Source organism: Apteryx mantelli, chromosome 2 (assembly GCF_036417845.1).
Source record: "Apteryx mantelli isolate bAptMan1 chromosome 2, bAptMan1.hap1, whole genome shotgun sequence".
In the NCBI taxonomy this organism is placed as follows: domain Eukaryota; kingdom Metazoa; phylum Chordata; class Aves; order Apterygiformes; family Apterygidae; genus Apteryx; species Apteryx mantelli.
The window spans coordinates 147,110,289-147,133,335 of NC_089979.1; the positions used below are offsets into that span (position 1 = coordinate 147,110,289).

At 39.6% G+C, this 23,047-nt stretch overlaps 1 protein-coding gene across 2 annotated transcripts; it reads right to left on the reverse strand.

Moving 5' to 3' along the window:
* Nucleotides 1-240: 240 nt before the first annotated feature.
* On the reverse strand, nucleotides 241-13,925 carry HACD1 (3-hydroxyacyl-CoA dehydratase 1). Of its 2 annotated transcripts, none has more exons than XM_067292509.1 (7): nucleotides 13,724-13,925; nucleotides 7,763-7,880; nucleotides 6,624-6,642; nucleotides 6,454-6,536; nucleotides 3,610-3,731; nucleotides 1,147-1,325; nucleotides 241-482 (listed from the first exon to the last, which is right to left on the reverse strand). In XM_067292509.1, exons 1-7 carry the CDS (start codon nucleotides 13,849-13,851, stop codon nucleotides 400-402), a joined length of 732 nt encoding a protein of 243 aa, XP_067148610.1. In that variant the 5' UTR covers nucleotides 13,852-13,925; the 3' UTR covers nucleotides 241-399. The 2 variants fall into 2 exon arrangements, with proteins under 2 accessions (XP_067148610.1, XP_067148609.1); XM_067292508.1 differs by having other exon boundaries at nucleotides 6,454-6,542.
* Nucleotides 13,926-23,047: the final 9,122 nt, after the last annotated feature.

A 23,047-nucleotide genomic window follows, 5' to 3' on the forward strand; every position in this document is an offset into this window, starting at 1 on the left:
ATGAAAAACATCATTACCTAATTTACGCTTTTTTTTTCCAGAAGAATCACTTTCAGTACGACTTGTTAACTCTCCTTTTTCTTGATGATGACTACAGGTTTCATAATAGAAAGCACATTAGCCAACTATTCAATCTGTTAAAGCTATTTTTCAACCTATTGAAAATAAGAAAATAATTTGTCTGCAGAAATGAAGAGTTAAAATCAAAGGTGAAACCAAGAATGAAAAGGTAAGTCTGAAGATATGTTAAATTGTAAAAATAATACAATCCATGTTATTTTATGCACAGTTGTTTATTCTTGTTCCATGTTTTAAAACTTGGACTCAAAAAAATCACAGGAAGTTTTGGGTTTTTACCCTCATTTTTCCATTAAAAGCACCATAGTTACAGGGGTTGATTCAATCGTCCTTTTCTACAATCACTTCTCCATGAAGCACCTTTCTTCTCTGCCGCAGCATGTGGAAGTAGAGTTGCGGAAATACTTGATCAAAAAATAAAAGAAAGCAAATTAGATGAAAAAATCCAATAGACCATGTAAAAGGAAAATACACTTCTGTATACTGCTCAATGACACAGCTGGATGAGGCAAATGATAGTAAGTCATCAACACAGTAAAACAGGGACTGACATTTGTTCAGAGAAGATTGGGGGTGAGTAGGGGGATTTCTGTGCAGATGGAATCTTGGAGAATTTTGCTACAAGTTTTTCCCAAGCATGTTCAAATAGTGATTTTCAGAGGTCACATGTAAATGTATATTAATAGCGTTAAAAAGAAGGCAAATCTCTGGCACAACTTGCAGGACAATTTTTAAGTCATTGCTTCAAAGCAGGAGAGGCACTGGAAATTCTCAGTGAAACAACTACAGACATTTCTGTATGTGAGCAAAAAGTATTTTTTACTTAATTCTGTTCTTGGAAATGTTGTTAGCATTTTCACTGAAATTTTATAGAAAGCTTATGTTTTGAGACAGATAACAAGATGGAAAATTTCAGTCTAAACAATTAAAATAAAGCAAAGCTTTGAGCAACAGAAATCAGGCTTTTATAGTGGAAAGTGTTCAGCAAATTTAGCTACGCTGTGCTGCCAGCATTGCTGACAATTGATTATTATGTTGTTAGTGTTAATAAAGTTATATAATACTTACGTGGTATATAGGAGAACATGATAACAATAAGGAAGTAATAGTAGTCAAAAGAAACATTATATTTGTTGGGAAGTCTCAGTGAAAATATTCCTGTCTTCTTCACATATGGTAAGGCAGCATATATAGTTAACAGTTCACCTGCAACTCCAACAGGATACAAAATGATAAAAAAGTTGTATCTGTGTTAAAAAAAAAATCCTTGTAAGAAACACCATGAATTTAAAATTTCCTCTTGCAATTATTAGTGGCACAGCAATGAATTACAGTAGTTCCTGTAGCAAAAACAAGTACCACATCCTGAGCTGGCAGAGAATACCAGTTTCAGTTACTTTGGATAGAGCTACTTTAGTTTATAACTGCTGAGGATTTATTCCTCAGTTCTTTTATTCAAAAACAGAGAAGTGTCAGGGTGTTTGTATGCCTTTCTAATAATAAATAGTCAAAAATTATTTCACAAACTTGTAGTCTCCGGTAATGCCCTTTTTATTAAATGTCCTATTTATTATTTACTGGTCTTGGTCCTGTTGCTACTGATTGGACTGAGAGCAGGACTGGATCCCAAATTCAGATGATCATATGTATCTTTGTCACAGTGCACGTAGATTGGGTCAGCTATATCTATTACAATTTCTTTGAATATCGTGAAAATGTTGAGAAACATAAGTCTGTTTTTCCCACCATCATATGGGAAGTCTAAATAATACTGCATTTACCATTAATGGAAACAGAAATGAAAAATGAAAGAACATGAGAGTGCTGTCAATTTAGCGGATGCATTTTAAAATAGGCAGAATACATCCAAATGAAGGGCAAAGCAAAGGCATTCAGTTTAAAGAAAACGTATTTTGCATGCCATACACCACATTCATGGTGAAAAAACGAAAAATGTAATCAACAGGGCTTGCGCTCTTCTTATGCACAGTGTCCCATGCAGATGCAGCCATTCCTAAGGAAGAGCTCTCTTGAGTTCATGCAGGGAACAGCCATGAGAGCTGTCTCACAGGGTCCAAGAGAAACGTACAGTGCACATTCCATGACCAAAAGAGATGAGATTCAAAATGGGAGCAACCAAATATGAAACCCTCTTAGGAGCCAATGGGCTTAGAGGACTCACAGGCCAGAGAATAGATTATGTGAGATATAAGGAGGAACTGATGCCAAGACCTACACATAGATTGTCTCTATGCAGCGAAAAAATAAAGTAAAAATTCTGAACTAAAATTTAGATTATACCTGTACTATCAACTATGGACAGGCAAATCTTTTAAAATTATAAATTACAGATTAGAAAAGTCCAGCTTCCCAGGAGTGCTAAATAACACCCAGCTGTGCTGTTTGATTCTCCATAAATCTTGATGGGAAATTTTGGAGTCTATGAAAAGAGAATTCATTTCAAATGTTTTGTTTATAGTATATTTCACAATGCATCCTTGCTGTGAAAATGTCGGTTTTCCCCACTGTCTATTATAAGAAAAAAAATTCCTTCACTCAAGATACACTAACTTGATGGTAAAAAGCATGCCAGTCAATGCAGAACTTTCTGAATGCATTTCCCTTCCTGAAGTCTACAGAAAAACTCATTAATGAAACAGGACCCTGTTATTTTTTAAGCTTGCCATTTACAGCTTAAACGTGATCAAACCAACCACCTAAGGTATTAGTAAAAAGAAAGAATGTACATAAATATCAGCCACATCAAAGAAGTGCATTAGAAGCATCAGAACTGCATTATCTATAAAACAAAAATAGAGCAAAATAAATAAACACACACTTTTAAATAAATGGTCATTTGTAAGTCTGTCTGTCTGGGCACATATTTTTCATATAATAACTACAGAAAATGCTACTCATCTAGTTAAGTCTCCTGATAAATATGTAGCCTCTGCAATATATCCGATATAGTGATACACCCTCAGTGTGCTTCAAAATCAAAGCAGTTTTGATAAGGAACACACTTCTTATGTGGGCTAAACTATGTCAATATTTAGTTTTACTATGTGAATAATAGCTTTACAAAACAGCTGATAAAGCAGAAGTTCTCATATAGTAATAATATGAATAAAGAATGAGAGACCATAACTTGCATAATTTCAAAGACCTGAAAGCTATGAAGACTTGCACAGATGCTTAACTTTGGGCGTTGTATTCAATAGCATCTTAAGGAGTCTACTATTAATTTAAAAAGTGACTCCATAAGTAAAAGAAAAAATATGAAAGTAAATTAAAACTAAGTTCAAATCATAAGACATGGAAAGCAAAGGACAAATGACACCCAAAACCTCAGCTAAAATATCTATAACATTTTAAACCAAATATCAATAATCCCAAATACAGAAAGCAACCAACTTGCACTCTGCTGACAAATAACCAAAGCTCAAACATCTGCTCTCCTGTGTGTTAGCTCAGCATGCGTGAAACTAGCATGCACGGAACTATGAGAAACTGAGTGCAAGAAATCTCCACCTGGCCCATTTAATGAAGTATGGCAAATGGTTGAGCAGGTTGAATGTGTAGAAGGAATATCGAGTAATCTCTGTCACAGTCCATACGACCAGAAAAAGAATAACGCTCTCCTCATTCTGGATCTGCAGAAGTATAAAGAACCAAGACTTTCTTCATCTTTAAATTTCTTTTCTGTGCAAACTACAACAGACTTCTGTTTAACATATGCAGAAAAGAACTAACATTTTGTAAAGAGAGAAAATTTTGGCATAAAAATGATATGCTGAAGACATTACCATGTACAGTTTTTTATCTTATATATTTACTAGCATATAGACATTTTGGAAACTGAACAATTTTTACCCATTGTGAGAATATTGATATATCACACCTATATTTGAGCTTATTCCTACCCTTCATTCTCTTTCTGCAATATCACTATGCTATCTACCTGTCTTCCTTTTTATTATTTTTGGTTGATTTACTTTTTTGTTCTTTCTTCCTAAAAATAGCATAAAGAAAACAACACTATCTAAGATATGTTCCTTTCATAATCAGTTTTTACCCACTCTGCATTTCACTACTCTCTGTCTCCTAGGCTCTTTTTCTTACTTTCTGTCTAGCTCACGGACTGTTGTTGCTTCTTCCTCACCATATAATGCATATCTCCAAGAAATTTTAGACAAAAATGAATTGTTTAGTATAATCTATAAACTGGAAGTGGAAACTAGTAGCAGAATATCATATCTAGCAAATTTCAGGGAGCTGCAAGAGAGTTAAGCAGCTGGAACAGAGCCAGATCACTAAATGAAAAGCAGTTGGTAGACTAGGAGCTTTGGGTAAACTTACTCAACTGCCCTGTTTAAGTTCTGAGTCATTAAACTGCCTCATCAGTAGGTAGTGTATCTACCTGATGTTTCAAAACATCAGCTCATTTTCACTCTAAGTGAAACAAATAAACAAAAATCCCCAACTACAAAAGCGGCACCTGGGGATCTACTAAAAACACTACCTTCTGAGAAGATTATATACAAGTAATTTTCTTCTCTTTAAAAGGGGAGAAATTTTGTAATATACTTCCATGCCTGAAGGCTGAAAAGCTCCAGGGATGTCTGTGAAATAAAATAAAGTAACACAAGATTTTTTAAAATGACAAAAAAGGGAATTTTTTTTTTAAATAAAATGCAACAAGGGGACAAGGCTTAATACATCTCAAAGATGCTGAACACGCACAACTGTCAGAAGTAAAGAAATGTAAGTGCTCATCATCTCAAAATCATGCCCTCAATGTGTCAAAGAAGGTGCACTCTTAATGAAAGGATCTCACCAACACCAGCAAAAGAAAAGGAGATATAAAAATACCACCAAATCCACAAACAAACAAACAACAACTGAAGTGCAAAGACATCCAAATATATAAGCAAAGAAAAAGACAGAATTAGGCTGTTCTTAGCTTCATGCAGATTAGAGGCAAACATTGATAACTCAAACTTGGATTAATGTCACAGTGCTAAATCCAAGCTGGAGTGCTTTAGATAAGTATGCAGAGAATTCCTATTTGTTGCCTTGCAAATCTCTAGTCAAGTGAGAGATTTGGGTCTGGCTATTATCACTAATATGCTTCTCACCACCTAAAGTGACTCTGAACATTCATGCCTACTAAGCAGTAATAGCACAAAATACAATCAGACATACATTTAGATGTATTTTTCTTGGACACAGTTTTACTACTGTACTAGAGATACAGGAAACAGAGATGACTGGATATGCTAAAAATTTAATCCACTGCAGATAATAACAGAATGGCAAAAAACAGTGCCATATTCCAGCACTCACGTAAACATTCAATGCAAAAAAATGTTATTCTTCCAGACTTTTTTCCCATAAAAGCAAAAATGAAAACACTTAGTTTACCAAAGAAAAACAAAAAGCTATGAAAAGTCTATTCCATGCTAAGAAAAGTGATGGTAAAGGAAAAGATGAGGTGAAGAAAATGAGTTATCTGTGAAGTGAAATAAAGGGTATGAAATAAAGGGTATTGACACTGAAGCAGATGCTATATCCCATCAGCAGAAAGGCACATGCCATCTGCTGGTGAGACAGTTTAATGGCTCAGCATTTTAAGTTTAAAGAAATACAGGTGCACAGACTCAAAATCTATCATTTAATTCTTACATGCCCTTCACAGAAAGCAGACCTCACAAACTGAACTGAATGTCCTATCTACTAGCTGTAAGCACTCCTCCATATACTTCATTCTACTAATGAGTCACTAGACTTGCAATAACCATCTACAGCCAGGCAAATAAATTATCGTCATTTATAAGGGACCTTAGTGTCACTTCGGCATGCTGGACAGCTTGACATATTTTTAATGAAAACAATGGAGTATGCATGCCATCAAATGTTAATATTATCTTAACTTCAAAGTCTTGAGAAGGTGCCTAACATAAACTGCAAAATCACAACCACATTAGTCCACATGCATTTAATGTAAGACCTATTTCCATTTAGATTCATTCAATAAGTGCTAATTTAAGTTCTTGAAAGGGAACAGGTGACACTATGGTACATTTGTTGGTGAAAAAAAAGACCAGTCTTTAATTTGACTTAGGCAGGTCTCTGCTGGCACCATGCCAAAGCCAGTGATGACAGACACCTGAGATCCTGACTCAGTCTCCCGGGAAGAGGCAGATCATATATAAATTCAGTCCTGTAGCCCAGCTGCAGAAATTGCACTTAAGTATGTAAGTATCCTCTGTATGAACCTGATTAATGTTTAAACCTATCTTCCTGGTAAAGTAAGAACTGTACTAATAGCTCCTCCTTAATAACAATTAAAACACAACTTGCTCACACACATACCTGTTTTATACTATGTGTAATGAACCACACCATGAAGATTCTTGAACTCACTTGGACCCCAGTCACAAGCACAGAGGTGTGAACTATTCCTTAAAAAGAGAAATATATTATCTCTGTTCCATAATTCATGTTTTAATCAGTTACATGAGAAACTAAAACAAAGGACTCACCAACTGCACAGTGGACTACCTGTAAACAAAAATAAGTTAAAGGTTACTGATTTAGAGTATATTACTATCTGCACTGTAAACATGGCCTTTTTGATATTAATATAAATCTCAGCTTAATTCTGATGCTGGACTGCTGGTTTTTACTCCAACTAACATTTCAGCATACTTAAAGGATATACACCTCAGAACCCTGGAGATCAATTCTCTGATTGGCTTAGTATCTGATTTTAAAATGTTCTGTATCTATTATAGATTATTTCATTATGACCATTTTGCAAATCACAGCTATGAAACTTCATATTATTTTTTTTGACCAGTAGCGTTTAGCAAATAGAGTGCTTTTCAGTTTTTTGATAGATTCAAGTAGAATTACTTACTGTGAAAGTTTAACAGCATAAAAGGTTATAGGTGGCTAGCCACATAATTTTTAATAGCTCCTTGAACTACAGATGCTATGGGCAGATCCAGAAGAAAAGTGTAAATCTAAATGGGCACTTTTTATTGTGCCTGAGAAAGTTCCCCAAGTGCTGAATACACTCAATAATTTCATGCCATAGATTTACCATACACTGAGACCACTCTAGCCTATAGTTGGCAAAAGTTGCATCATTTCAAGAATGCTTTGCACAATTTGCACAGACCCTGCTGTTTCTGAATCATTCATGTTTCAGTGCATGACTAGTAGCAGATTATATGGGGCATGTGAACCCAATCTGGAAACACGCAGAAGCAGAAGAGGCATAGGTGGTTAGTGGGTTCAGCATAAGGAATGAGGGGGAAGCTGTCATCATCTTTGGAGGAAGACAAGATGCTTACTAGGCCACAGGGTAGATCCACTGGCTTAAAACTTCTGCTGGATGCCTTTGGAGATTTCAGCTTTTGAGATCTACCACATAGCAATTCTTAAGGATTTTCAAAGCAAAGTCAATCCCAGGCAATATTTGATTTAAGGCAGTATTAGAATTAAATTTGAAAGTGTTTCAGTCAATCACCTTGTCCCTGCAAAAACTTCCTTAAATAAGGTTAAAAGGACTGTAAGTACTAATATAATATTTTGATAATAAGTTCAGGTTACTAATGTGTGTGTTGCCTATGATACACAACATCCAGGCAAGCAAACTGTAATGTTTAAAATTTACCTCAAGCATAGCAAATGTCTGGAAAAATTTAAGCGTCTTTTGAACACTTCTGAATAAGCCTTTGTGTGTTCCTTTCTGCATATAAAACCGCACCATGGCAATACCCAATACCAGCCACCTACAAAAGAGAGAGAATGGATGCATTTCAAATGAGAATTCTAAAAATATCCATCCACCCTAAATAATTTAGTAAAATAGTTCCTACAAAGAAGATCTTTGATTCTTCACTTGTCAGTGTTCTTAGGGGATTATTAAAAATATCTTTAGACATAAATATTATTTAATATTATGTAACCATTGCACTTTTGGTCTCTTTACCTGGAATAGCATAGAGAATGATCCGGTTATCTTTAGAGGATTAACTTGAACCATCTAAACTGGGGGCTCTCAGACTTCTCCCTAACAGTGACCACATATTTTTGCTATTAAATACTTGTGCATGTGTTTTAGCTGTTTTTACTGTGAATTACTGTTTTATGAAAATATATGATGTTTTCTTAAAAAAAAAACAAAAACTCAGCACTAAAGTCACCATTTTGAATCTCAGGTTTCTATGAGTACAGGACTAGAACCTACGCACATCACTCTTAAATTTTTCATGACTCCATAGCTCAGAGTTTTCAAAACTGACTAGTGATCTGAATGCTTCTGTTTGTGATTGTCCAGCTCAAGTTACCACTAGGATTCAGTCTTGAGAAAGTGTTGAGAAGTCATCTTTGAAAACTAAACTCTCTGAAGTGCTGAAAGATGGGCACTCTAAACTCCTGGCTTCTAGAGACAGATATATTTAACTAGCACATTTGATAGTCTTGACTAATTTTTTATATGTTTTTGAGGAAACTGAACAACACTATCAACTGATCATCCTTCTATGTAAATGAAAGAAAGCGACAGTATCTTTTGATTGAACTGAAATTTGAGATCAAAGTCAAATTGGGATCTCAAACTGAAACTGAGACTAAAAAAATAAACTTCATAACTCAGGGAATAAGCAGTTGCTTTCATGTAATTAATTCATGTTTATATAATTGAGATTTTCCAAATAGAGCACCGTATGTTCCATTGTTAATGCAGAGGTATACCACAGTCTTAAAAATACCATGCTAGGAAGATACCTCGAAATTTCAGCCTTAAACCACAAAGCCTAAGCAAATACAAAATTCCTTTAATATAGACATCTACTTATAGGCATAAAAAGAGTTATAGATGGGTACTTCAGGTGCCTGAAGACTGGAAGAAAGCCAGTGTCACCCCAGTCTTCAAAAAGGGCAAGAAGGAGGACCCAGGCAACTACAGGCCAGTCAGCCTCACCTCCATCCCTGGAAAGGTGATAGAACAGCTCATCCTGGAGGCCATCTCTAAGCATGTGGAGGAAAAGAAGGTGATCAGGAGTAGTCAGCATGGCTTCACCAAGGGGAAATCATGCCTAACCAATCTGATAGCCTTCTATGATGGAAGGACTGGCTGGGTAGATGAGGGGAGAGCAGTGGATGTTGTCTCCCTTGACTTCAGCAAGGCTTTTGACACTGTCTCCCATAACATCCTCATAGACAAGCTCAGGAAGTGTGGGCTAGATGAGTGGACAGTGAGGTGGATTGAGAACTGGCTGAATGGCAGAGCTCAGAGGGTTGTCATCAGCGGCGCAGAGTCTAGTTGGAGGCCTGTAGCTAGCGGTGTCCCCCAGGGGTCAGTACTGGGTCCAGTCTTGTTCAACTTCTTCATCAATGACCTGGATGAAGGCACAGAGTGCACCCTCAGCAAGTTTGCTGACGATACCAAACTGGGAGGAGTGGCCGATACACCGGAGGGCTGTGCTGCCATTCAGAGAGACCTGGACAGGCCGGAGAGGTGGGCGGAGAGGAACCTCATGAAGTTCAACAAAGGCAAGTGCAGGGTCCTGCACCTAGGGAGGAATAACCCCATGCACCAGTACAGGCTGGGGGTTGACCTGCTGGAGAGCAGCTCTGCGGAGAAGGACCTGGGAGTGCTGGTGGACACCAAGTTAAGCATGAGGCAGCAATGTGCCCTTGTGGCCAAGAAGGCCAATGGTATCCTGGGGTGCATCAGGAAGAGTGTTGCCAGCAGGTCGAGGGAGGTGATTGTCCCCCTCTGCTCAGCCCTGGTGAGGCCACATCTGGAGTGCTGCGTCCAGTTCTGGGCTCCCCAGTACAAGAGGGATGTGGCACTACTGGAGCAAGTCCAGCAAAGGGCTACAAAGAGGATTAGGGGACTGGAGCGTCTCTCTTATGAGGAAAGGCTGAGAGAGCTGGGCCCGTTTAGCCTGGAGAAGAGAAGGCTGAGAGGAGTCTTATTAACGTGTACAAGTATCTGAAGGGAGGGTGTCAAGAGGATGGGGCCAGACTCTTTTCAGTGGTGCCCAGTGACAGGAGAAGAGGCAACGGGCACAAACTGAAACACAGACAATTCCATCTGAACATGAGGAAAAACTTTTTCACTGTGAGGGTGACAGAGCACTGGAACAGGTTGCCCAGAGAGGTGGTGGAGTCTCCTTCTCTGGAGATATTCAAAACCCTCCTGGACGCGATCCTGTGCAACGTGCTCTAGGTGACCTTGCTTGAGCAGGGGGGTTGGACTAGATGATCTCCAGAGGTCCCTTCCAACCTCAGTGATTCTGTGATTCTGTGATTTTGACAGTTAAAAATGAAAATACAGAAATCATTCATAACATAGAATAACTACATTAGCTTAACTTCTTGTCCGATTATACCTGGGCAGCAGTGATTCAATCCTTTCATCGTACAGAAAGCCACAGCAAGCATGTTGTACAGAGACATGAGCTCTGGCTAAGGAAGTTCCCAGGTGACAAAGCACTGGGGTCTGAGAAATATTCAGAGATGTATCTTTAATGATTGCCCTGTTCTAATATTCTTCTCTACACGTCAGCTATTGTCTAACATTGGAGACAAGATAGCAGGGAAAAAGGATATTTGGTTGGACCTACCATGTACTTCAGTTTCAGCCTACAATATGCTGTATTCCCTTAACAATTCTTACAGATAGAGTCTACTACTACTCAGTCACTTTACTTTGCCCATTCCAGCCCTTCACAACAGTATCTGGAACTGACACGGAGTTAGGCTTCACCACACTATAGGAACAATCCTCCTCCTTTATCCGTTCTGCTTTAAGTCCACAAGTGTGATCTGTCAGAGCTCCATAATTTGCCCCCACAAATAGTATTTAGATTTTTTGACAGATTTTAAATCTGTCTCCACCCTCCATGGAAATGAGGAAACACTGTAATCTCACTGGTACTCCTTCACCGTAAAGCTGCCCTGTTTTGTAGTAAAGTATTTGACAAGGCGAAGGTGATGGAGTTACATCTAGCTGGCAGCATGACTGGTGACAGCAACAGCTTTGTGCTGACAGTGGCTTGAGAAGTCATATACATCTAATCCAACATGGCATTTTCTGCACCTCATTCTGTAACAAAAGGGTTGCACTGAGAGAATACACTCAAAAGCAAAGACTGCATATATAATTTTCTTAAATGAATTATTATTTGGACAAGAATTTCTGCATATCTTTTTATTTATCTTTCAGTGACTTTGAATTGGGATCTCAGGAAAGCCCTTGCATTGAATATTGCAAATCAGCAGGAAATGGAAAACACTTTGCATAATAAAGGTAAGATTTCCAATTGGGATTTTCAGAAAGACTAGGTACTGACCTGTCATTTTTGTCTCTGAATGTATCCCTTAAACCTTTGTCAGAAAGAAAGATAAAATGCAATTTTTTATTAGACTGGTTGTTAAAATTCTAGAAACACTTTGCTTTACTGCATGGTCTGGACAAATGGACAAATATACTGTTCTTGCTATTTATTTATCCCATGTAGTGCCCCTGTTATAGATTTATCTATTTCAATTTTTTTCTCTTATATGGTATCTGTTTGAAAAAACTATAAGAATTTGTTCCTATCTCTTCTTTCTCTCTTTCCACATAAAATATGCAATTTTGCAAGCCTTAATCACTCTTGCCTACAATGAAAGATGGGAAGGAGGAAGTGGGAGAAGCTGAATCAGCACATAAGGTCAAAACTAAAATGATTTAATAATCTTTTGCATACATATAAAGGTCAGTGGCAAGAGTCAGTGTTCATTAGCAAATTCACACATATGGAGCACAAGGCAGGCACATGAGCTAACATTAACCTGCAAGCTGGAAAAAAAAATATCACATTGAGTAAAAGCTCTTTTCAAAAGCTGTTGCAATACATGAATAGACTTCAGTATCTTCAGATTTTATCTCAGGTGTTCAAGATTCATAGATGCTAGTGGACAGAAAGCCATCAAAAATATTCCCTGACTTTCTGCATCAATTCTAGAACTCCTGTTTCAACTACAGCATATCATTTTTGCTCTGCAGAATTCAAATGATGGAGAACTTCACTAAGATAAAATTGCTTTAATGATTAATTTCACCTTAGTCGTTAGAAAATTGTTTATTCTTAGTTTTCTTTTAAGCATTTGAAAATTAGCAGTTTTTTTTTCCAAGTATGTTACTAGAATTGCAATTAACAGGACACAGTTTCAAGAAGTGAAATTATGTGCTTCAAGAACTAACCATGTAAACCTGCACATTCTTAAAGAAAAACATCTGTTCTACGTACATACCAACCTTTTTCAAAATAATGCATTACAATATTGAACATCAGTTTAAATTAACTCCTTATTACAGGTCTTTTTTCCTTCACTGATCACCTTGCTCATCACTGAAATGACAACTAGCACTGAAATGTGACAACAGACCACATTCAGTCCTGAAAATTTCTACAATACCACTGATTTGACTGAGTTCTTCTTGCTTAGGTCCAAGACTCACATATACGAAAAAAAATCCACATGGCAAACTAGCTACTATGGCATGAAATTTACAAAGTCAGTTCATAATTGTCCATATGCATACTTTTACCCAGTGTGAACCCAGGGCATTTTACCCCTCAGCAGAAAAGGACTGCGAGATTTGTGACCTTGGCTTGCAGTCACAACACTGGGAGATTTAGAACTGTAAAACTGCAACTGTGGAACCAAGCGGGAGACGTAAGAACACTTTTTGACATATTTGTGAATTATCCAAGCCACAATGTTTCTCACAGTGAAATCGAGACAGCTTTCCAAAAAAACCCACCACCTCCAAGAGCAGTAAAATAACAAACCCAAACTGGATAAACATCTAACCCCGGGCTTTTTGGCCTGCGCCACGGCTCGGGGCGGCACGGCGGCACGGCCCCGGCCGCCTGAAAGGCAGCGGCGCGGGAGCAGGCGAGAATGGCCGCAGACGACAGCTCGCCCCAAACGCGGGTCCCCACAGCCGGCTCCGCGCCGACACCCGACCCCAGAACCGGGCGGGAAGCGCCCTCCCCCGGTGGCAGCGCCCTGCGGGGCGCAGGGCGCCGCGGTCTCGCCGGGGCCGGGGCCGGACCGGAGGCGGGCGGCCGTTGAGGGGTGGCCGTTGAGGCACCGCCCGCCACCGCCCCCGGGGCCGCGCGGCAGGGGCGCGCCGGGCCGGGCGGCGCCGCGGCCGGTTGTGCCCAGGGAGGCAGCCCGCGCGGCTCCCCCACCCGGCATTCCTGGCCCGGCTAAACTTAACCTCCGCGCCGGGCTGGGCATGACGCGCTCGCTGCTGGCACCGCTGCACCGTATTAGGAAATGCGAGGCCGGCACGGGCTAGCCCCCACTGCCCGCCGCTCCCCGTGGCGCCTCCCACCTCTCCCGCCCGGCTGCCCACGCACGAAGCCGCCCCGCGGGGCCGCATCCTGGCACCCGCGGCTCCTCCGGCCGGCCAGGGCCCCGGGCCCCCGCCTCCCCTCGCCTCGCCTCGCCGCACCACGCTGCGCCCGGCCGCGCCGCCAGCCCCGCGCCAGGAGCCCCCTGGCTGCTCCGCGCCCCGCGCTGCGGAGGGGCGCCGGGGGGCCGCGCCGCCGCCGCCGCCGCTTACCCCGCGGTCATGGCGACGTTATAGCAGATGAGCCAGGCCGTGGCCACGGCGCCCAGCCTCCTCTTCTTGCCGTTCTCCTTCTCCTCCACCGAGCCGTTGCCGCCGCCGTCCTCCTCGCTGGACGCCATGGCTTCGCCGCGGGAGGAGGGGCTCCCTCCGCGGCGCGCCGAGGCCGCGCTGACAGCTGGGCCTCGCGCTGTCCCTCAGCCCGTCTGTCTTCATCGAGGGCCGCTGCCCGCCGCTCGCCGCTCACATGGCGCGGCGCGCTCCTCCCTCCCCCGCCCGGGGGCGCCCCGGGTCACGCCGGGCCGCGCAGGGGGCCCCGGGCCTCGGCGCTGCCCCGGCGCGGCCGCGGCGAGGAGGGGCTGTGGGGAGGGTCAGTGCCTGTCGGCCCGCGCGTAGCCTCCCCGGTGTCGGCGACAGAAAGCACCGCCGTTCCTGGCAAACACACGCGTGTGTGCGCGAGCTTCCCCATTTGGTGGGGAGAGACCGTTTGAGAGAGGTTCCCGCTGGAGGGAGTTTGGCCGGGTACTGGCGGGCTGGAGCGCGCCCCGAGGGCCCCACGTCCCACGCTGTGCAGCCGCTGCCAGCATGACCCACGAGGGAGGATCCCTTCCAGGCCAGGATAATTATCACCCACGTACACGAGGAAGGCTGAGGGACGCTTAGGCAGACACCTGCCGAGGGGAAAAATTTCTTCCTAGTGCTTAAGAGCAACCAACTGATGGACTGAGAGATGAGATTTGAATATAGCTCTTTTCTTAAACTCTTAAGCCTCCTCCCCACACACACACATGTGGAAATCAGTGTACTCCTGTCACAGAAAACCAAAACCTGCGCAGGGGGTGTCGTTCCGCCTGCCTCTGGAGCTGGGAGTGTGACAGTGCTGGCTGTATTAGTGTGACACGCTCCCACGGAGATGGAGGCGACATCAGCCACCCTGACGTGGCTCAGCCTGTGCTGGCTCGGGCACCGCTGCTGTTCACTGCTTTGGGCCATGTAGCTGTACCCTCAGCCTCCTCAATCCCATAGCCTGGCACTGCAGCCATTGCCTTTCAGCCCGCATCCCTTCAATGCAGGCACACGGACTGACGAATTCCAAAAGTGAGTCAGGCAGCATCTTTGAAATGTCTGGAATGACTTCCAGACTCCAAATCTACCTCCCCTGGGACGGGGTAAGCCATCCCAATGTTTAAAACCTTAGATGGTCTCAGAAATTTCACCTTGTTGGGCCTTTGGATGGGGATTCATAGATGTGCCATGCAGAGTCTCAGGCTTGCCGCCTCTCCCTCCCCAGACCAAAGCATAACAGATCTTCAGCTTTCAGCCACAAAATAACATACCTACTGGCAAGAACAGATGCATAATATGTGCATGCAAAGTGAGTACTCGGCAAAATGACACTAGGTATGTGCTAGTAAGACTATAGGAAGTACCCATATAATATATAAAAGGCACTTAATGTGTTCAAGTAGTCATAAATTTCACGTCACTTGGGAATCCTATAGTTAACACATCTAGACACAGGAATTAACACACAGGATTGAATGATCTAATTTAGTACCTGTTGCCGACCTTGTACTTCAGAGGAAAGTGCAGAAAATTATGTAGTGAGCAAATACGAGATAAGCAGATCTTAAATTTTATCTTAATGTAACAGTTATAAGTTATCTCACTAATACTCTCTTTTTCCTGCAAATTTCATTTCTGTCTTCAAACCTTCCTAAGTTTTTGGCTTCAACAATGCAGTGCTGACATGGGTATCACAAACTAATCATGTTTTATGTGAAAAGTGTTTTTGTCTCGTTTGAATTTGCCAACTTGTAATTGCATTAAATGGCTTTCTAAGCTTAAAATTTGATACAAGGATGAAGGTACTACCTGATCCAAATTCTCAATATTAGTTGTGATTTTTTTATACTTCTAGCTCTCCTTTGCCATTTGTCTCTGAGAATTTTTCCAGAACAGATTTGAAGGAACAAATCCTGTTTGCTTTTTGTAGCAAGTTTTTTCTTTTTTCAGATCCTTCTTTGGGTGTTTTCCATGCATTTTCACTGAACCTTTTGAAATTTGATAAGCAATGACTGATATATTTTCATCAGAATTCTGTATCGTTTTCCTTCCCATTAGTGATTTTGGATACATAAATTCTCTATAATGATGTCCAGGTTTGTCCTGAGTTGATTTAGTTAGTTAAGAATGTATTAGCGAGGATTAAGTAGCCCGGTGTTTTTGTTCTAATACTATTTTCTTTTATAAACATACAATTTCTTTTGCTATCACATTACCCAGTCACCCACTGATTAGAGATTTCTGAAGTTCCTCATAATCCTTTCTGGATTTGAATAAACTAAACATTTTGTGCCATTTCCCAGTTTTGCCTTCTCACTGTTTATCTGTGTTTCCACACAGATCTGTGTTTCACTAATATATTAAGCACCAAACTTATTACAGAATTTTCATAAAAGCACAACTGATTTCTTTTTTTCGTAATAAAGAATGCTTGCCCTGTGTTTCTGTCTCCCATGTTTTGATTCATGGGCATATTTTGTTCCTTAATCTGTAACTACTTCATACCCTTGGTAGTTCCTGTGTGACAATTTTTCAGCAGCCTTTTCAAAATGTGTGTTATGTTAATAATTTTATCTTTTATTCTTTCATGTAATTACATGTTTCAGGAATTGCAATGGGAATTGCAATGTTGAAACATCATTTCCTCTTCATAAGTTTTTTACTGTTCTTTTTCTATGCATGATTTCTGTCAGTTTACCATGAATATATTTGTGGTTTACTAGTCTGTAGTTTCTGAATCACTATTAGATCCTTTCTTTAAATTTGATAAAATGTCAGCTTTTTTCAAAGCATTTAGTACAGTATCTGTGTTTAATTAGAAATACTATACTTTTATAGCGGCAAAATTACCTCGTCATCAAATTCTTTTGGAGCTCAATGTCTTCATCTAATATTTCAACCTTGCCTAGCACCATCTGGCCCAAAAAATCTCAAAATGATTCATGAGAAAAATTTTGTCTACATGTAGAAATTTAATCAATGGAGCTAAATTGGCTTATACATTAATTGCATTATCTAAATCAGTACAACTTTTTAAGTCAGATTATGACTGACATCAATTTAGCTCAACTTGGCTGTTACTCAAATATCATCTGACATCAAACTTCTTAATAAATTCTAAGATAGGTGGATCAAGATCCTTTGTATTGTAGATGAGCCCCTTGTTATGTGTCATATTCATTCCCAACTTACACAGGGTGTTCTCCTCCTTTATTCACTGTAGTTCCAAACCATAAACATTGTCATACTGTTGCTACAAAAATGAACAGTTTTCCTGGCCACCTTCATTATTGATATTATCAATGTATATTTATATTACAGGTTTCCTGTTGAACAAATAGATATTCAATATATTATCAGCCTGAATGGGTTTTATTTCCAATTTATTTCCAGGAATAACAAGTGAATCTATGAAAACTATTTTCTCATGCAGTGTTCTATAACAATTCTGTTTTACAAAATGTACCTAACCAATATGGGGACATTCCTATGAAATGGAAAACTGGCACGCTCTGAAAATAATATTGTAATTTATCAGCTCCATTATCACAAGGGAAGGTCATGAAACCTGATGAAACTACGAAACGCTGCAAAAATTGCTTAGTACAAACCCTGCAGAATCAGCCCTTCAGAATTGTTAATTGCCAGATGATAATTTTATATCCCGAGGAAAGAGAAATTGTAAAACGTTAACAACTGAAAGTCTTCTTGTCCTTATGGTCTGTGTTCACTTAATGTTTGCACCACACTTTGCAAGAACAAAGTGTTGAGACAACAGACATATATAGTACTTGCTTACTATTTTAGGTTTGTGATATGTAGTAATCAGTGAGGTATTCAAGGGTAAATGCAAGTAAACAGTATTTAGCTATGTCTAAATTGAGCAACATAGTGTTTCGTCACTTTTCGTGCATTCAGCCAGGTATGTATATCCATTATTTTATTTACTACTGTAGGTATGAGATAGAAGGTGCTTTCAAAAGACCCAGCAGTGTAGTATGGATTGCATAAGTCTTGCGGGAAGAACTCGAAGATGTCTTTGTGTTTGGTACATCTGAAGCAGTCAGTTGGAGTTTTGCATTGTTACTGCAAGAAAAATGGTTCATACTAAGTCTGCACAGTTTAGCAGTCAGTGAAGGCAAACAGGTATAAACACAGGTTGAAGTGGAAGTTTAGTATTCCTAATATAAAAATATAAAAAATTCTGGTGTGAACTTTTAGCAGTCTTGGTATGACAAAAATCTATTATCTAATATCTGAAAAGCGCTGGTATACTTATTTTATGGTCTGAAAAGCATCAGTTTGAGATGCCATTGTGTATTGTGCTATTTAATCCCTTTTAGAAGCAAAAGTATAATCCAAACTGCAGTGTCGAAGGACATATACATTAAAGTGAGATGAATATCCTTTTTCTCTGAGATTGGTTTATCGAAATTCAATGTGCTTATTGCCATAATAAATTAAATGAACTCTGTGCAATAATTATTTTCTTTATGGGATATTTTGGACTATACCACTGTTTAACTTTCCTGACATTTAGTTGCCCTGCTAGGCTTGAATTGATTGATGTACAGACCAGTTCCACAGCCTGGTATTTGTGCAGTGGACATCTCTGCACCCCATGTAGACTGACTGCATCAAGAAATAAACTCCACTCTAATGTTCTAATTATACAAATGTACATATAAAATGCCTTAAGCATAAAAATAATACCATTAATTTCAATGGTACTGTTCATATGAGTAAAATAAACACAAAATCACACATGAAAATTAACTGTTACCTTGCATAAGTAAAATATTCTTACATTCCTTTCCCTGTAATATGCAATAAACAAAATGAATTTTCTTAAATAAAGAAACTTTGCTACTTTGCTAATACATGAAAGTATTACCATACTATGTTTGGAAAAATCATACTTTTTTTTTTACTGAGCTTACAAGACAAACAAATAATATTAAAAATACTTTCTGTGAGTACTACAGTCTCTGTAGAGGAGACTGCTTCCACTACTAGTTTCAGAGTGCACCCAGTCTTTGCTTGCTGTTTAGTTGTACTTCAAGTACTTGAGTTCAGAGGGGCTTTTTATCAGGGGAGCGGTGTTCCAATCTAACTCCCATTATGGTCAGTCGAAACATTCCCAGTTTCTTTCATAGAAAAGTGGTGGAGGAGGAAAAGATTAATCTTAACCTCATCATTGGTTGAAATCTAGTCTGAATCATCAGCAAAGAAAAGTGACGGTATTGGGTTTAGCCACATTGAGAACAGGTGTTGGTGCAAAAAAAAGCACCAGGACAAGTGGTTGCCCATGGCAGTGTCAGTAAACTGGCGCAGCCCGCGCTGGGCCAGCATTCCTAGGGATTCCCCCCAGGAAGGCCCGGGCACCCAGGGTCCCAGCATCTGGCAGCTCACAGTTTGTGCTTCTTAAAGGTATATTACAATACACTGCTAAAGCTTAATAAAGCAAATAGAATAGCCATATTTTTGTGTTTGACTCTGGTGAACTTGTTATCCAGAATGACTTAACAAAATTGCAATGCGAACATATGACATTTTACTTTATGTGAGCCGTTTTGCAAGTACTGCTTTGAAAATGGAAAAATTGAGGACAATATAAACCCTAGAAACAGGTTTCTGGCATCTATACTTGCAAATAATAATTAGCAATGTGCTTGTTGTAATTTTTTAATGTAGTCAGAGCAAACTGAATTGTTTTACAAAGTTTATTACTTGAATACTTGCCTAGTTCTAAAGTTACATGGATTTGAGGAACTCCAGCTATATGCCTCATATAATCCCACTTGCATACTTCATAAATAATAAGACCAAAAAGCAAAATTAAGATAATCTTAGCCTGACTTCTTGTGTAACGCAGGTCACCAGACTTACTGAATTGATATATTTAATATATTCTCTTATATAATGAAATAAGTAAGAATACCGGAAGTAAGCCATGCAACTTGGGTACTTGCAAAATATTAGGACATTTAACTTAGTTGTATCAAAACAGAAGTAGACCTTAAAGAGATAAAACATTCGGAGATATGCCCTCTAGTAGAGTGTAGTTCAGTGCTTTAAACATCTACACATTCCCTGTGATTGGGAGAAAATTTGCCTTAGCCATATCATTGTATTACTATGCATTAAAGAATCCTGTATGCCTTCCAAAACATCTTGTACTGGCCCTGTCAAAGACAAGAACTGTGATTAAATGGACTGCTGGCACTTCCTCCATTCTGAACCTTCCTCTTTTGCTTTGATTTTCTTTTCTGCCTAGCTTCTAGTTCTAAAATCAATGTACACAGTGGACTACAATGAAAATGCAGTTAAAATAGAGATCAGTGAGATGGATCCCTGAGAAAGCTGTTGGTCTTCATGTCTGCCTCCTTGATAGCAGTGTATGGGCACGGCTTTTGAGTTATACACCTAATCTTTGCAGTGCAGCAGCTAGCAAACTCAGACTGCTAATATGCACTAAAATAAATGGGGATGCCAAGTATATGTTCCTCCAATGAACTGGAACTCCAGTACACCTTCCCTCCATGGACATAATGTTTTTGTCTTCCTCTAAAAAATATGCTTGTCTAATGCAGATGTGAGTCAACTGAGCCATTTTAAACAATAGACTTAAAACTTCCCTAACAGACAGTAATTTATAAGTTACTGTTTCCAAGTACCCTTTCCCACCAGAATATTATAGGGAAGTGATTTGTTGTATTTTACCAGAGTCAAGAACTACTCTTATGACTAAACTGTTGTCATAATTAAAAAAAAGGGAATGGATAAATTATATAAACAAACAACCCCTCCCCCCAGCTATTTATACATCAAAATGCTACATGGTTTGGTAGAGTAAAAATAAAAAATAAAGTTAAAAAAAAAGATCACTGAAGGTATCTTCGTGTGTAGTTTCCCAATTGCTTCATCAATATTAGATGAATATTCAGTGGACTTAAAGAAATATGTTGTTGGTTTTGATAAACTTCTCAGAGGACAGGTGTTCATCTTCAAAAAATATTCTGTTAGCACATGTTGTCAGTCTTGCCCAAAAAAAAAGAAGAAACTGGACTTCTTTGCTGCTTCTGATTTTAGACTGTTGTCAGTGACACTGACTAGCAGTGTCCTTTCACCTTCACTGTTGTTAAATTAGACAATTCATGTAGTATATATACTTACACTGTATTTAGAGTGGTCCTTTTTAAAACCATTCTAATTCTGCATGAGTTAATAAATAAACTGTGACATATCCCCTAAAAGCACTCTACAGTAACTTCAAAACTATTGGAAATACTGAGAAAAAATTACTTTGCTACCTTTTTATTTTTACATAAAAATGTAACTCTTTCAAATATCCTTTGTATCATAGCATTCCCTACAGAAATATCTTTACATACAAAACCCAGTTTTTAAGCTGTATTTTCTAATATTGCTACTACTGTCAGCATATGTGAGATATAGACTGCGGTGTGACTTGAATACACATCGGGGCAAATTATTTGATAGTGACTCATATTGAAATCAAATTTAGAAGTATGTCATGTCTTTAAAATCCAGGAAGCGAGTAAGTTGCACTGGCAGTTAACTGAATATATGCCTTTATCACATAGCAGTATCTGAACAACAGTACTATATAAAAGATGAAATGTGCCAAAAAAAGATCCATCTGGATCTGATCTGGGACTGTTTTATTTAGAGAAAAGTAAGATATATATTTTTAAAGTACTTTAAACTTGCTGTTTGGAGACAGGTCCTAAGTCAGAAAACATTTACCAAAGGTGGAATTCATGTAACGTTATTTTAGCTCTTTTCAAGTTGGGCAGATAAGCTCCTCTATGAAATCAATAGAGACAGACCTTTGCAGAGGGCATCTTCAGATACATGTCTGAAATAGGATAGATGAATCATCCCCTGGAGATGCCTGTTTTTGTTGACCTACTCCAGTGAAGCCAATGTACTATCCCCAGGCAAGTGTTCCCACCTCTTCCCTTGCCCGGGATCTAGATGTAAGGTGAGTCAGATCAGTGAGATGATCCAGTAGGGAACTTTTCTGCAGTGAAGGAGTTTTCTGTTGAATCAGCTGATTATGCAGCCACAAATGAATTGGATCAAATTCCAAATCTAATATGAGAAGTGTGGTGGCAGCACTTAATTTGGGGGCACAGGGAGAGCAGTACTGCTATATTCTGTATCAGCTGCAGTTACACTGAATTAGATGCAATTTGAGACTGTACCCTTAGACTAGATTCCTTACTTTTAGATAGCTAAATCAGGTAGCGTGAGTCCCATTTCAAATACAGTAGGAAATAATAAAAACATTTTGAACTACATTCAATAAAGGAAGCTTGACACACCTTTTTTAATAGCATGATAATTATACTACTCACACATGAAGCGGAAAAGCTGGTTTCAATAGCCTTCTCTGTCTGAGAGGGCGAGACCCAAACTTCATGGAAGAGTGCTTGAACCATCACCCGTTGCTGTACTATGACAGAATGCGAGAGCCATGGCCAGGGGAAAAAGGAAGATACAACATATTGCATAGTACTCAAGGGAATCTTGTACTTTACGTCAGGGAAGTACAGAACGTGTTCAAGAGAAAAAAAATGTTACAGAAACAAATCGTGGGCCAAGACTAAAGAGCCTTAAGATGCTCTCTATGTACTGACTGCCCTTCTAATGCTGAATAACCTTGAATAGGTAGCTTGCCTGGGAGGTACAGCAGGGCTGGGATTCCTTCTGGCTGAAGAGGGTCTAAAGCCCAAGTTCCTTGCATCTCACGTTTGTTCTTGCTACAGGATTACTATATAAAAGCTGTGCCTGTTTTAGAAAGATTGTTACAATCTCATTTTGAAACCCATCAGAGGGAAGTGATGAAAAAGAACAGGATAAAATAAGCACTGAGCACTTCCACCACGTGTCTTTCATGAACATAATGGGGGATGATGAACCAGGGGGAAAGTAAAGCGTCCTCTGGGCATATCTTGCAAAGGTCTTTGAACTGAGGCAGAATCCAAAAAGGGGGAACACCAAATTCCTTAAAGATAGTCACTCCTAAGCAGCAGATTGATGCTGAGCTGGATCAGCTGCTGAAAACAGTTGTTGTGGATAGGGAAAGAAGCAGAACTCTAGGTCCTGGAAACTTGTTAAGTAAGAAAAGGAAGTGCCTAATGACTGGAGCTCCCTGTGGAAAGAGGCTTGGTATGTATTTTTCATTCAATGTGTCAAAAGTCTGCCTAATGCATGCAATTACAT

Bases quoted from the DNA above. Each gene is read 5' to 3' on its own strand.
- HACD1 (XM_067292508.1), bottom strand. From the start codon at position 13,851: ATGGCGTCCAGCGAGGAGGACGGCGGCGGCAACGGCTCGGTGGAGGAG. The intron at 1,326-3,609 runs GTGGAGATTTCT...TTTTTAACACAG, and splicing joins TACTTCATTAAATGGGCCAG to ATACAACTTTTTTATCATTT. The intron at 483-1,146 runs GTAAGTATTATA...TTTTTGATCAAG, and splicing joins CATGTTCTCCTATATACCAC to TATTTCCGCAACTCTACTTC.